The sequence below is a fragment of the Haemorhous mexicanus genome, chromosome Z, assembly GCF_027477595.1.
Source record: "Haemorhous mexicanus isolate bHaeMex1 chromosome Z, bHaeMex1.pri, whole genome shotgun sequence".
NCBI lineage: Eukaryota > Metazoa > Chordata > Aves > Passeriformes > Fringillidae > Haemorhous > Haemorhous mexicanus.
The window spans coordinates 61,287,990-61,304,345 of NC_082381.1; the positions used below are offsets into that span (position 1 = coordinate 61,287,990).

General features: G+C 38.3%; 1 protein-coding gene across 8 annotated transcripts; it reads right to left on the reverse strand.

Moving 5' to 3' along the window:
- Window positions 1-726: 726 nt before the first annotated feature.
- On the reverse strand, window positions 727-13,183 carry LOC132341745 (programmed cell death 1 ligand 1-like). Of its 8 annotated transcripts, none has more exons than XM_059873756.1 (11): window positions 13,097-13,183; window positions 12,941-13,009; window positions 11,587-11,796; window positions 10,577-10,623; window positions 8,458-8,526; window positions 7,414-7,764; window positions 6,671-6,952; window positions 5,359-5,469; window positions 3,760-3,810; window positions 2,740-2,805; window positions 727-1,755 (listed from the first exon to the last, which is right to left on the reverse strand). In XM_059873756.1, the coding sequence occupies exons 5-11, from the start codon at window positions 8,510-8,512 to the stop codon at window positions 1,733-1,735; spliced, it is 939 nt and encodes a 312-aa protein (XP_059729739.1). In that variant the 5' UTR covers window positions 8,513-8,526; window positions 10,577-10,623; window positions 11,587-11,796; window positions 12,941-13,009; window positions 13,097-13,183; the 3' UTR covers window positions 727-1,732. The 8 variants fall into 8 exon arrangements, with proteins under 8 accessions (XP_059729739.1, XP_059729745.1, XP_059729744.1 ...); XM_059873762.1 differs by having other exon boundaries at window positions 10,577-10,686; XM_059873761.1 differs by lacking the exons at window positions 12,941-13,009; window positions 13,097-13,183 and adding an exon at window positions 12,695-12,789.
- Window positions 13,184-16,356: the final 3,173 nt, after the last annotated feature.

The following is a 16,356-nucleotide window of genomic DNA, read 5'->3' on the forward strand; positions in this document are numbered from 1 at the left end:
ACTAACAAGAGGAGACTTCTTCACTTTTACTGTAATATGCGCACAACTTGTCCAATATCAAACAGGAAGTAGAAAGTGAAAAGGTCATCTTGTCTGGAAAGGGAATCTTTTATGCAGTGATATGATTCTATATTTTTGTGCTGAGTCAGTACTTTGTCTACAAATGGCCCTGATATTTCAAAAACCTCTCTGTAGATAATTAAAATTTGGCTATCACCTTCAATGACACCCAGATTCAAAAAGCATGTTGGGAAGCAGCAGTATCGGAATACACAAGGTCTGCAATGAATCAGGGAAATGACTCTGTAGTAACTATTTTACTTAACTGTGGTTGACCAACCCCATTATGATTCTGAGAGACATTTCTCTATTTTACTAAAGAGGACAGCTTTCTGAGATTATTAAAGACAACCTTGCATTAGCTAGTTTGAATACTGCCAGCAGTGAAGCCCTGGCATTCATGAATGAGGACTGTGTCCACATTCTTGGGACTGTACAATACATTATTTATTTTCAAATAAAAAATAAAACCTGAGTCCAAAGAGATTCCAGTCCTCTGCCATCTGTTCTTTGTGGGAGCCGTTAGAGGGAGGTCATGGCTGTAGACTCTCTCCTACACCAAAATCTTAGATACTGTTTTTTCTCAGAAATATGCAAATAGAGCTCACACTACCTGCTGACAGGTTGAGGAAACGAGGAAAAACCACAAGAAAAACAACTAAAAAATTGTTTTTTAAAATTTTTTTATTCAAAAGATACAATAGTGAAGACCATTGTAATAATATTTTTCCACCTGTGTGTGATCCCCCCCAAAAGGCTATGCACTTAGCAAAATGTAACATAACAATAACCTGTGAAATGGGATCCAGGAACAAGTTTCTTCAGCATTTCTATGTAATCACATGTGCATGTATTTCATGTCCTTGAAGTAAATAGGTTTTCCTTTTTCCATTTCCATGAAAACAAAATGGTAATCTAAAGAAAGGGCTGTTTTTCCTAAATGACCAAAGAATTGTATTATCCCCAGACTGCAAATCAGAAGACAGTGAGCAGTAACCAAGTAGTGCCAGCAATATCATGAGGAAATTAAATGCCCAAAATGCTTTTCAAAGAAAATATCAAAAAGTTTAGTATTATTTAGTTTCCAAACCATAGTTACCAAGAGTTTTAAATCATCTTTTTCAGGCTTAGCTGAGAGCATCTGGTATTTTAATAATGAAAATGCCCTGTATGTATGGCAACTTGTCTTGTTGCACCTTTTATTAGGATCAAAGTATTGAAAAGATTCTTTAAAGTATGGAAAACCAGTTATGTGCAGGAAATTGAGAACTCAGGTGAAGAAAGAAGAAAAAAAGGTTCAGAAGATGACCTATCAAGAGCTAGCTATGAAATTCGTGATGGTCATAGACCTAAAGTGCTTTACCTGAAAGATACATTCAATTAAATGAAAACTTTAAAAGACACATTTGTCTAAACTTGAGAAGGTAGAAACTTTGATATTTAAATAAATACCTCAATATCCAGTAACATATTCAGAAGCCTGCATTCAATAATTTTTTTATGCTATAATAATTATTTTAACTTCATTACATTTTTTCCTGTGTTACAACAATATAGAAGACTGCCATCACAATAAATACAAAAAAATAATATCCCCTTCAATACATAGAACACAGAACATTTGAGCTGACAAATCTTCACAACAGTGGGAAAAAGTCTTCCCCTGCTCTCTCTAGGTCTTCTCAATTTGCATATCTGTAACAGGAAGAATGATATGAAAAAATTATCAAATTACAAAATGATGAAGGCACAGAACACTTCATAGTTTTGCACCCCTTTCCTAGAGCTTGAAGGTACCAAAAGGTTTCCTTCATTGTCAAACTTAAAGATCTAAAATTAAATTAATTAGAAGATCAAACAGGAAAAGATGATCATGGGAGGAAATAAAAGTGGTAGTTCAAACATACTGTTGGGAAATCCTCTTTAGCAAATATAGGGAGATTGCTGTTGCTTAGGTCCCCCTTTCTCTCAAAACCTTTTAAAATTCTTTCAAATACATTTATTGCTCCCTCTGCCTGTATTCCCAGTGGCATATCCCCAGACCCTAACTCTTTGGCTTGGAGATCAACATCTGCAGGACCAGCAGGCTTACCTGTAAGTTTACTGCAGTAAAGTGTAGCAGGGAGGGATTTGGGATGAAATTAATGCAAGTGTTTTAGAAGTCAGCAAGAAAGTGAGAGAAAAAACCTCAATAATTTCATCCTCCTGTTCCACACCATAGGATGTTTCATAGATTTGAAATATTTGTTCATATATTTTCTTGCTTTGTTGAGGCAGAATCGCACAGCTCGAGACCTGCTCAAGTGGCTGTGACAGGTTCCTGTCCCCTCCCTCATTGCCATCACCACCCTTACAGATATGCATGAACAACTCTTTCTATAGCAAAAGTACAAGCTGGAAAAAGCGACTGGTTTGGGTTTTTATATATCTCCACATCACATTTTCCTTTGTCTATCTTTACGTTCTATTTTAAAAACCAGATTCATTATTTGATGTAACAAACAGTTATGATGGTGAGTTTGTAAGACACAGAATGGGTGGCTGTATTATCTCTGGAAGGCTCTGTCTGTTGAAACAAGAGGCTAAATGAAGCAGTCTTGAATTGATGCTCCAGTGACCAGGCATGGTTTATGCTGTGTAAAATTTGCTACTAATTTTTCCTTCATCATTTATACTTACAATTCAGCTCTCTGTCTTCAAAGGAAGCATCTCTCCAGTTGTGTGTATTCTTATCTTTTGACAGTTCTGTAAGCAAAGGACATACATACACACAGCAGTGAGCATAGCTTAAACTCTTCCTATAATGATAGATCTGTGTTAGAAACTGCCACCTCAGTCCACTCAGGATCTAGAGTGACTTGAATCCAGAGCAAGGGATGAGATTAACAACAAATGCTCTGTGTGTTTGGGCAAGTATTCTCAAGAGAGTTTTTCTTAGGAAAAATGCCAATGGCCTGCATGAACCAGTTTTCACACAGCAATTTAATTTGTGGTGGTCTCCCAATACCCATACCACAAATTAAAAATGTCAGCCAGTAACCAGTTTGAGAGGCAGCAAAAGGATTTTAATCTCTTCTTTCCTGCTGTAAATATTAAGTCTCTTTGCTCTTTTCTTAATTTCCTTCAATACCACCTGTCATGGTGGTACTGGCCTTCCACTGAGCTTTGCTCATAGTAAATAGTATCAATATCACAACACAGAAACTAAAGGTTCCCTGGGTTTCTCTCAATGGGGCAAAACTCTCTGTCATGAATGTTGTGACAAAGACCCTCAAATGCAAGCTATGATACTGGAGAAAACAGAGGAATGTGCCAACGCAGTTCAAATTGCAGCAAAAAGTCTGCACATCAGGACATGATGCCATTCTGAGGTATTATGTTCCAGGGAGCCTGTCCCATCCTATTGCAGACTTTCCAAAACACAGCATACTGCTCTCTCCTTTTCTTGTGCATATCAGGAGTGCATCAGTTCCTGGAACAAGTATGCTTTTCTTTCACATTTTCCTTTCAAAAGGATGACACAGTCATAAAAAGCTATTCTTCAATTGTAATTTATAGTTGTTATGTAAATGAAATGTAGAAAGCAAAATCAAAACAGAATTTAAATCCCCATTTGGTTGTCATCATTATGAAGTTAATGTTCAAGCAATTATTTCCACAAGAATCACACTCTGCTAGACTTATCTCGTATGTACATACTTGTTATTGATGGACTTGCCACAGGTGTTCTGTTGCCCTTATTTGCTCTAGCTGAAAGAAAACAAAAAAAAATTTAAAAACAATCCAAAATACTTGCTAATGAGGAGCTTAAACACATTGGTGGGAGGGGCACACATTACATAGTGTAATCATTTGTTCTCAAAACACTAAATTTCTTCCAAGACTTTAAAATAAATTCTTCAGTGCTCCCAGTCTGTTGGTTTCCTTTTTGACCTCCTTTTCTTGTTTCTAAGCTGGAACTCAGTTGATACTATGCACTAACATCACTGGAAAATACTTGTTCAAATGGTTTCCCATTGCATTTTTTCACCCAGAATTTGAACATATCATAAAACAGGGAACAGAAAGGGCATCATCTTCTCAGTGCTTTTTCAGGGGAAAAATGCTCACATTCTGGGAAGATTCTGTTCTGAAAAGATCACTTGTCCAGTAACCCAGGACAGCTTAGGACTTAAGACAAAAACTTATTGTCACTAGTTTACCTTTTGAATCAACTTGTAGTTTACCAAACACACACACACTCACATGTGTATGTGTGTATATATAGATAGACACGAAAGCTAATGTGAAGTGCATTATCACTTACACACACAAACAATAAATATTAGTCAGGCAACCTAGGAAACTTCTGACCTTCAATGAAATCCCCAGTGGGATTCTTTTGAGCAGTCAAGGATTTTGCTGTCCGTTCTTCCACTTTCATGTTCTCCTCCTACTCCTATTATGTTCTTAGGGCAAGTATATTCTAATACTTGTAGGATTATCTACAGTCCTCTTGCAGCCTGTTAGAATCACCTGCAAGCCTGTTAAGCTTATGAATACTTCTCTCAGGATGTTTCCACAGCCACCCCCTCCCCCACCCAACCTATGAAAGAAAAAGAAATTAACAGTACTTCTTTCAGTTTAAGTAACAAGTTTTAAACCTTTTTTTTCCTATATTTTGGGCGCTAGCTATAGTCTTTTCATACTCAGACAACCTACAAATTATTTCTTCAAGTTTTTGTTTTGTTAGCTAGCAAGTGAAAACAAATTATTGCCAATGCTTTAGCTTTTGAACATACTGTGATGCTGAAAATATCCAATATTAATTCAGGAAGTGAACTGAGAAAGCTCAAAAGTTAGTAAGGAAATCAATGAAATATTCATTTTAAAAAACAGATGCTCTCACAGTTCAGTGAAATTTTTCAGAGAATGCAGAAAAAGAACCACTAAAAAGTCTCCAGTATCCTGTCTGCTATCAGCATTCTGGTCCCCAGTCAAAAGGGAGGACACAGAACAGGAAACTCCAATTTCCAGTAGGTAATAATAAGTGCTTTGATGTTGCAATAGGTAAGACACTAATCTTACTGCTTACATGCTTACCTGTAAGAAAGATTAACAGACATGCATGGCTAAGTGCAGGTTGTGAGGGGCTGATAACCTCTTTCACTCTGTCAAATTGCTAGTATCTACTCAAGTCCAGCAAAGAAAGATAAACAAATTATATGGTAAAAAGCTGTCTCATTCCACTCAGCAAGGACGAATTAACAGAGCAGATTGATAATAACTGAGATACTCTAAAATAAATAATTTGCAAACCTTTTATTATGCAGAGCAGAAACAGAAGCACTGATCCAACAAAAGCAGTAGCAATGAGAGTTGCTCCAACAAAGCGTCTGCTCTCAGTCTGGAGAATGCCATCAGTTGAATCTTCAAGAAAAACAGGTGGGAGATAAGACATTATTGCATAGGATAAGACATTATTGCCTAATTGCACAGGATCCTCCCTTTGCCTTTCATTTTCACTGTATTATTTTTGCTGTGAGCAATTAAGACATGACAACAACATTATAGATTGTGTCTAAGGTCAGGTCTTAATGGTACACATAACACTTTTTCCAAATAAGGTGGGGGGAAGATAGAACATATTAATATTTTCTTTGTTCTCTGCATTCCATGTGATAGTGCCTCTGATCCCATCAGAATTCTGTTTGTCAAAGTGTTACATCTGCCTTAGTTTCCCGTCAGGATTAAAGGAAAAAAGGTAATTGAAAAGAGGACACAGTTCCTTTCATCGGGTAATGATTGCTATAAATGCAAAGAGTAAGTGGACTCCTTGAAGCCCAGATACTTTTCTTGTTAAAATCAAACTTGCCCATTGAAATAATTACTTGGTTTTCTCACTCTAAACATGCCTGCTTCAAACCCTTGTCATGTCCAAAACATGCAGTCACACAGGTGTTTTTAAAACTAGGTGGTGAACTGAGCCCAGGAAATGACCTCACTAAGTAACAGTCTGAAAAAGAGAAATACTATTTTTTAATTGGATTGGGTCTCCAGTCTGGTTGAAAACATATCAGGCTACAATGCAGAAAAGAATAATTAAAAGCAAAAGCAGCAGAGGAGCTGCTCAGTTAAAGGGTTTAGTTAGGAATTGTATTGGTCTTGTCCGTTTATGATCTGACTTTATTAGAAAAACATCTGTGTACAATTACTTAAATTTAAATATGCTCAAAGCAAAGGCTGTGGTGGCAGGAAAAGACCATATTGTTCAAGTTTATGTGACAGTAATCATCAACAATCCAGAATATTCTTGGAAGATGGAAGAATTTAATTTCCAGGTGCTGAGTTGCATGTCTTCCAAATAATGGAACTTTTTAAACATTTAGGCTCAATTTCCAGATACCTGCAGGTCACACAAAATTCCTGTCTTTAAATTCTGACCATACATGCATGATGAACATGTTAGTATGGTGAAAGTATACATTAATAACAAAACTTAATGACACAGGTATTTCTTTCTAGCCTCTTCAAAATTTGGAAAGAGAAACAAATCACAGCTGATTTGACTGGGACAAAATTACATTAGCCCCTTGAAGTGTATTACCATAATGAAATTTAGAAGTGTTACCTGCTATGTGTAAAATGGCAGTTGTATTTTCTTGCAGCTCTTTATTCCAGAATATACAGTAATAAATCTCATCAATTCCACTTTTGATTGTAAGGGTACTTGTCACACGGTACAACTGGTCACTTGCAGTTTCAAATTTTGTGTTTGCCTTATAAGTCAAATCTTCGTAGTTTCTATTTTGCCATATCACTTCAGCTTCTGGGTATCCCTCTGACTGACACGTCAACTTCCATTCATTGTGTCCTGTGCTCACCACTCCTTGGTTTATAATTCTGTAAGGAGCTAAACAATTGGGGGAAAAAAAATCATTACCAACAGGAAGCTAGAAGAACAGCCTGTATTAAATGAAAGACACCTTTTCTTTTTACCCAGCCCCCAGGGTCACGTTTCAGCTTGGATTTTGACATGAAAAGTAAGTATCGCTATTGAGTCTGTAACTGGAGGTACAAGATTTATTACAATTTTGATGTGGTTTAGAAAGCTCACCAGGCTTCATGGTCTTTGTACTCTACACATGATTTTGCAACCTGATTCCTTACATGCCATGGCGGATTTAAAGGACAGAACACAAATTCAGCCTAAACAGAAGTGCCAAGTTACACAGCTGCACAAGCACCATTGGACAGCTCCTGTCTCTAATGAGGTTTCTTTAACTGCTAATCCAGATATATCTTACTTCAGGGTCTCCTCTAAAACCTTTTAAGAGTATCAGAGTATTGAACCTCTGGTAGTAGCAGACGTACCCTTAACTTTCAGATGGATTGTCTTGTAGTCAGCTCCCCCATAGACAATAACACAGCGGTAAACCCCTGCATCTCTGAGCTTCACATCAGTGATCTGAAGGAGAGATTGTCCCAATTTCAGATTCTCTTTCAACAATTTTATTCTTCCTCTAAAGTCACTGTGCTGAATTTTGAGGTCTTCCTCTCCTTTGTGAAGTACATAAACCTGCTTCAACTCATCTTTCTTTTCCCAGCTGACACTTAAATCTCTAAACTCTAATTTCCCATTCACTGGAAATGTGCATTCCATGGTCACATTGTTCCCACGTTCCGCAATGCAGAGTGACTGAGGAGCTTCGACAGTGAATAAAGCTGAAAAACAAAATTTGGAAGAAAGCTTAGTTTTTAAATAATACACCTAATCTTTAAAGTCATGTCTTACCATATCCATAGGAAATTTTAAGGACCAAAGTATCTGCTCTGATCTGAAAAGTTAAACACTTTAGTATGTAATTGTTCAAGTGTGTGACAAAACACAAGACCTATGCTATATACCACAGAATGGGCATTCATATCTGTAGACACCTACTTTGTGCACACACACGGTGTGATGCTGTACTAAAACCAGTGAACTGTATAAGCACAGCCCCTCAGCTGCTGCTTTGAGAAAATACTGCCATGGTAACAGGCAAGTGTTAGTCCCTCCAATGGGAATGTTCTGTTTATATAAATGCCAATTGTTTTTTACCTACAATGTTAAAGGGTACACAACATTTCTCAGGTTTGATAGAGCCTAGAAAACCTTTGGTGTAATGCTAATGGTATCTTGTTTGAAACAGTGCCTCTGCTGGAACACTGACGGGGATTTTAACCTGGCCCCATATCAAAATACATACATCTAGTTAAATGTAAAGCCATACTTAGACTTTTCACTTAAAACATTAAGGGAAAAAACCTCAAATGCTAGCAGCTGAAGGAAAACTGGAGAAATTAACATTTCTGTGTTTATACAATGAAAGAAAACACACTAAAACAGCAGTTCTACTGCTTTTTATGGCTTCTTACCATTTAGGAAATGCCAGTAGAATAAAAATACATACAAAAACAAAGGACTTCCCATGATGCAGATGGAACCTAAACCGATAAAAAATAGACAAATATAAATAAATACTCATTTTCTGAGTTGCACTGTCAAATACACTTTATAGCAATCCACACAAAGAACTGGACAGGAGACACTGAATTCCACCCTATTTAAAAACAGGATGAAACTGCACCCAGTAGACAATCAGGCAGAAATCTTCCTACATGGGTAGGTCCAGGAAAAACATCTTCCTTTATTTGCTTTAAATATCTGTTCTTGACAGATGGCTGAATAAATCCTCTATCATCATCTGTTGGTAAGTGAGTAAGTCACTCACAAATACCCAGCTGTACCCCTAACTATAGCAGGGAATGCTGGTCCCATTATGAGAATGAAAGAATTTTCTATACTGTCAGTGCAGGGAATAGAACTTGGTTCTTTCCCACCTTTAAGCTTTATTTTAACATTAAGTGAATACACCCTGCTTTTTTACCCTGGTCCCACAGTACATACCAGAAGGCTCACAAAGTTACATATATTGTGAAAACAATTCATGCAGTAGTTAATCTCAAAACGCACATTTACGCAATAACAACTATGAATCAACTGTTCACACAATAGTGCCTTTGTAAAACAGTGACAAAGCCAGTCAATCTAAAAGCAGAATCTATTGCCTTGAATTTCTGCTGCTTTACATCTGAATACAAAAGTCATTTCACTTTTCTGTCATAAGTTTTTCCCCTCTTTACTGACATAGGCTTTATAGTCCTACACAACATTTTAAAATTTTAAAATGCTTATCAGTATCAACTCATACATTTAATCTTCACACACCCACTGCTTTTGGGAAGTCTGTATTTTAAGTCACAAATACAGAAAATGGTAAATTTTTTTCTAAATAAAGTTCAAATTTTGGCCCCACAAATATCCACCAAAATAAGGAAGGATTGCCTTTAGCTGTTTTCTAGTGATAGTTTTAGAATCTGTATCAGAAATTAGACAACTGTAATGCTCATGACACTTCCTAACTGATGAAATTCTATCTTAACTGCCATTCTTCACAATTTTTATGTTTCATCCTTCCTTCTCTGATTGTCAACTTTAAGATGATAGTGAAAAAACAATTTTGTCTTGAATTCATAAGACACCGGTGCCCTTATAGTGCTGTGGCTTTAGGGAACTAGACTCCTTCTAACAATTTGATTCAAGCTACCTCTTTTCCTCAGATTGCTGCTGCCTGATCCCAACAGCTGATTTTGTAGCAAGCAATGCATATGGAGCTAAGAAAGAAAGGCAATCCACTACATTGTTAACAATGTAAACATAGTCTGAAAACAGGCACAGGAAAAATACAAAGAAGATTCTCAGGGTGCAAGATCTGATTAATTGATAAATCCTAGGCTTCATAAAGCAGTTAGGTATCAGACTTACTCCTCAGCCACAAGTGATGTCCTTGAAAGCACTAGAAAATTGCAGCCCAATCCTGTGGGTCGCCAAGAGCTTCTCTGAACGGGTATGCATCAGAATGCCTCCATCATGATTCCCCTGCTACAGTAACAAGCACTCCAGACCACCAACTAAGCTCCAAAGGAAAGCTTCTCAAACAAGATAGAGGCATACCCATCACATAAATGTGCCATGATCACCCTTATTCTGGAGACAAGCCTATCACTGGGACTGACCGGGTAATCTGCACTCCCCCTATCAGAATGACCAGAGTCGCAGCACACTCAAACTCCAAATATTTTCCTTTTTTTTTTTTTTTAAGTAGAGGCTGTAGACTGCTCAAAACAAAGCAGACTACTTTGAACTAGTACACTGCTTAAAACAAACAGTATGTGCTCTACAGTCAGGACACTGAAAGATAACCATAGTCCTGCCTGCAACCTCTATCCACCTTTTTGACAGGAAAACTGTGTTGGCATGATCTCCAGAAGGGGTGCTCTGATTAACTCCTGGAAGACAGACAACAAGTTAGGTTTTATAGCCCTAAGACCCAAGTTTATGTCCTGCAATTGCTGACACTTGTTAGCATGTTTTCTCCCACTGTAGAGGAAAACGAGCTTTACAATACAAAAAAGAAGTATGACTATTACTTACAAATTTCCTCAAGACTGAGAAAGTTCGCTTCTGTATTCAATTTTTCACTTTCAGAGGGAAAAAAATGTAGGTCCAGGTCAAATCCAGGTGCACATGCAAAAAGAAAACCACTACAATAACCATTATAGAACCTTCTCCGGTTTTATCCTGAGCAGAAGAATCCTCTGGATCAGTTTGAGACCTTGACATCAAAGTCCTTTACTAAAGCTTGCTGTTTTTCTTACAGTACCTACCACAATGCCCTTTCTGTCCTCTTGCCAGCTTCCAACATCTATGGCAAACAGTTTTTTGAAAGCAAAGTTTATTCTAAACTGTGCAAACTGCTCCTGAGTACTGCTGCTGCACGTTTCTGCCACAATCAAATGAAAAAGACAGGAAACACCAGAACTATTTGTCAAAAGACTTCATGTGACAACTTAAACGTTGATGTAACCATACCTACTTCTTTAGGAAACTTCCTCATTACTGGAAAGTTCCCCAGCAGGGAAAATTCTGTATTGCTAACAGTGGTTCACTGTAACCAAACACACAAAAAATGCTGCAAAAATTAAAACATAAAATGCCATGGGCATTTTAAGAAACACATAATCTAATCAAAGCTATGTGTGAGCACCAGTCCTTGGAACACCAAGTGGTCATCCATTTACACAAACTCAGGGTCCCTAGATTATTAATCTCAAACCATGCCAAAAAGCTGCTAACAACAACTAGAAATTTCTACACAATTTTCTCATGTCCGCAAAGGTCATAGCAATAGAAGTAATGTAGGAATAACAGGAAAAGCACTTCCTACCCTCCTCTTGTAAAGACGGATATTGTCTTCCCAAGATTTGGACACAGTGAAGGACACTGCCTTGCTACTGTGTAGTGAAAAAAGAGTTCTTAATCCTATGTACAATGTTAGCAAAAAATAGAGCACTGTCTTTTTCATTTTCTTGATTCTAGAAGTCCTTTAAGAATACAGAACCCCCCTCCCCCTTCAAGCGTTAGAAGAAAAAGGATGTACTCACATTAACTTGTAGACTGTAGAGGGAGAACTGAGTCAACAGCACAAAATACAACTCTAAACATGTGTTTCAGTGTAAATCCATTGTCTTAAGTTATCTTCATATACATCAGAAAAAGGTTGAAATTTTCAGAGGAGTTAAAATACTGTAAAATGAGCGCTCTAAAAATTTTCACTGTTTTCTTCTTTCCACTTGACAGCCTGCTCACAGTATCTGTCATGGAAGAAAAACCACGTAATATGCAAAATTGATTAAGGTTAATGTTTTTACCATATGTGTGATGAATGTGGAAACCATGGTACATAAAACTTCTGAATGTAACATTTAGGTTGTAACAACTGAAACTACCTTAGGAGATTGAGGGGGTGGATATTTGCAGTAGTTGAGACCGATAAATGTTAATTTCCACTGGTTTTTTTTTTTGTTGTTGTTGTTTTTTTGGGGGGTTTTTTTGCTGCTCTTAAAAACAGGCTAAATTATATTGTCTCAGTAAAGAAGAAAAAAAAAGGTGCAAAAGAAAGAAGCTGAAACACATTTATAAAATAATGTGAGATCAGAGAAGCCACCTTTCAATGTAGTGACCTTTCAATGTCAGGAAATTAGTTTCCGCTTTTTCATTGCTTACCTTGAGGTCACAGGGTTGCATTTTCCATGTAAATTTAAAGCACCAAATAAAAGACCAGGACAGGTGGTGTTTTGTTTTGTTGAGTTTCTTTTTGTTCTTATTGTTTAATTTTGTTGTTTATGCATACATACTCCTATATATATATATGTATATACACACGCGCGCACGCACGCACACACACACACACACACACACACACACACACACACACACACACACACACACACAAGCACGTTTTGCTGCACAGCTCCATACTGCAGTGGTGGAGTTTGAGTTTTGCAACAAATTTCTGGCTGCCACGGGGCATTCCCAGCCGAACGCCTTCGGGGACAACGCACCCGGGCAGGCTCGGTGGCCGCCGGCGCCGCGGTCACCTCAGGGGGGGGATGAGGTCGGTGCAGCGGCGGGACAGGCTCCGGGCTCCGGCAGCCCCGCGCCCCTCAGAGCTGCCGTCCGGCTCCTCCCTGCCGGGCGGCTCCTCCCTACCTGGGGCTCTCTCCGCGGCCGCCGAAGCTGTGCGGAGCGTCCCCCGCCCCATCTCGGGCAGGCCTCGGTCGGACCAGGTGTGCTACGCCCCGGCCCCGGCCCCGGCCCCGGCCCCGGCCCCGGCCCCGGCCTCGGCCTCCCCGCTGCGGCTGCGCCGGCCGTGGCGCTGCCGGGAACCGCTCCCGTCCGCCGCCCTTCGCGGAAGCCCGTGCCGAAAAGCCCCAGCGCCGTGCTCCTACGCCTCACCTTTCCCAGCAGCCGTGGCGGAGCAGGGAGTTCTCTAGGCAACTTCTCTGTTCCTGAGAGACGTGAGCTCTGAAAAACAAAACCAAAAGCGACATCAGTACCCCTGCGTCCCTTGCCTTATCCTTTCTTTTTAACATGCTGAGATCATTTATTCACTTTCTAAACAGATGGCTTGCACGACGGATACACACTCATGCGGAGGATGACTGGTATCAAAGGACTGGAAATGACACAGTTTCCAGGATATCCCTAAATTACAGGAGCTATGTCCTGCTTTTCCAGAGACAAAGAAGCAATTTATTTGCTTCTGTTCCCTGCCACTTAAAGAGCCTTCTGGGAAACAACTTTCAATTTAATAACATGATAATACAATCTGGACATGCAATGTTACTTATAGTTTTTTTGCTGCAATAATATTTCTTATTATATGAAACATAGCTCTAACAAGATCTCAGCCATAACTTTTCTGCAAGAAAGCAATTCTGAAATAAGAATATTACTCAGGACATTACCAAAGAACCAAAGAGCAGTTGTGAGAGCATTTTACTAATGAGTGTATTTACAGGATAAAATAAAAATCAAATAGAAAATTGTGATCCTTGGTAGCATACACGTCTCAGAGATGTGTTCTGAAGGAGAGGAAGGACACCCAAACCTCTGTGGTCTCTATACCCTAAGCATCAGGTACTGCCACCTGTAGTATGAAGTTAATGGTTTTGTGGGCCATAGGCCAGCACGTGTTAGAGAAAACTCAGGAGCCCCTACCTGGAAGCTATCAGGTTTTCTCTTGATACATCACATTGATGTGGAGGTGTTTAACAGCAATCGGTTAATTGTGTTCAAATCTTCCAAAAACATATAACATGAGTCCCTTAGAAAGAAGGATGTAGATATTAGGTTATGCAATAAAAACTTCTCTGCACACCCCTCACATGTACCTCCAGACAGACAAAGACTGCTGTCCCTGCTGCTTCTAGGCCCTTCCCGGGGGATATCAGCCCAACAGAGACATATCTCCACAAGCACAGAGAAGCACAGAGGTCTCAAGGCAAGTAGGAGCCCAAATAAAGGACTTAGAGGAAGCTCATATTTTAATAAGCTTCAAATTGTTTAGCAATAAACATGACATTTGCAAATGGCAAATTTACTTACACAGCTATGTGGTATACATGAGTTAACAAAAGAGTCACAAAACAGACAAAATAATCGTAAGCCAAGCTGTGAAGTTTCTTTCCAGTAAGAACAAAAAATGACTACAAAAACATTCCTAGAATGAAGTGGAAGCTTCTAGTTTATGATAAATGCTTTAAGTTAACTAAGAAGACCAGATAACATAGGGACTTCCCCTACAGCAAACAAAAAAAAATGCTGTGTCAAAGCTACAGGCTTATCTTAGCTCTGTGTAGCTGCTAGGATTTTCCTTCACACAATTCCTATTTTCAAAAGCCAAATAGTTTAAAAAAAAAAAAAAAAAGTAAAAATCTACAAGGTTGCAATCATTTTTCTTCATTAATGTAAAATATTAGAAATCTGGATTCTTTTGCTGAACATTCAATTCTAAAATCTAAAATGAAAAGTTACTGTTACAAGTTAAATAATTTGTTTTTATGGGGATAAAATGTCTTGTCATCTATGTTTACAGTCAATACACTTCCGGCATACTTATGTAAATATACTATGGTAAAAAAAGGAAATTGGCTTGCTAAATACTAGAAATTCAGTACATTGATCTTCAAGTTATTTCTTCAGTTTCTTTCAGACTAACTATTTTAATTGATAGATTTTGGAATTCAATTTTGTATATAATCTTTCAAGTTCAATGAAATCAATCAGGCAGACTGATACAGATAGAGCCTACTTTCCAGATACTATTCTACAGGCATAATACGTTTCCGCCTCAATCTGGATTGTATAATTGAAGAGAATAATGAATTGTTTAACATTCAAGTCATTATGGTAAAATTCAAACTGATGCATCCAAGTGCATTACATATAAAGATAAGAGAAAGAACACTTGCTTTCTTTCAAATATTTCTTCTGGTTCTAATTCTGGTTCCTTTTTCTTCCTCATCTTGTAAAAATCACAAATAAATTTCCTAATAAATATCTGCATCAGCTCAAATTATAATTATTTCAGTTTTTAGTTGACTCTTTTTTTTTCTTGTTATGTATCACAATCAGCATTTCCAAGGTTCAGTCATTTTTGGACCAGCTGTTTGCGGAGAAAATACACCTTATAATTTAAATATTATTTTTAAAAATATGACAAGAACAAAGGAGACATGACTGCCTATCTAATGGATGCCAGATTTGTGTTACTTTGAAATGTCTTTGTGACTTTGCATGGGTCTTTTGTAATGGTAGGAATACCTGTAGCTTTCTGGACTAGAGAAACACTGCCTTCTTTCAGAAATGCTGACAATCTAACAGCACCGTGCAATATATGGTGCTGTCTGATTTTTTCCTCTTCATACCATGACCTGACAGACTGGGAATTAGAGCAGGAGAGGCTATATCCCCCACCGTGGTGCCATGAATATTTGCAATATCAATGAAATCACATAATTCAGTACATGTCTGGAGACACAAGTAGCTGCAGCCCCTGCTGCAAGTGGGCTCCTGCCAGTGTTTGAAGTCTGATGTAGCTCAAACCAGTCTCCTTTCCACAGACAAGAATCACAGTGGTTTCTTATGCCCTATGGAAACTAGTCTACATCCTCTGTGCTGCTTCTTAAGTCCTAGATCCTTTCTTCAGAAACCTGTACTGTTTTCCTAGCAATGTTACAGTTCTGCCCCTCCACCTCTCCCTTATCTGTTCCTGTATTATTGAAATCTGCTGCCCCATCGTGCTAACCCCTCCACAGAAAGTAGATCTCTGTAAAACAGAGGTTTGCCAGGGCTGCACTACAGAGATCTACTACGCTATAAAACTCCTTTCTCCTCAAGGAAAGATTTGGACAGACCAGAATGGTTTGCTTGGTTGCAAGAGGCTCAGTGGGTGAAGATGGATGGTATCTTGGGTAACTTGCTTTGAAAGAATGTTATATTCTCACAGATTTATCAGTGAGACACCCATCAGTCTCAATTCTCTCTGACGAAGTCTCGTTAAATACCTGTCAGTGGCTGCCAGTGCGGTAGTGCCATCTTGCGTGGAGCTGGAGTATATCAATACATTTCTCCCCTGGTTCTCTGCTGCATCAGAGATCCAAGGGAAAAATTAAATACTTGTTGAATACTTCAAAAAGTCACAGGCATTTTCAAAATATCACTGCAATAGTTCAAGTTCTTGAAAGTTCTTTACTTCAAGTTTTTTACTTCAAGTAAAAACGCTAAGCAAGTTTCCACAAGAGAAAAATAATTTTTCCTTATTTTTTCCTCATTTTTGTTCTACCAGTAACAAAAAAAAAAAAGGGGAG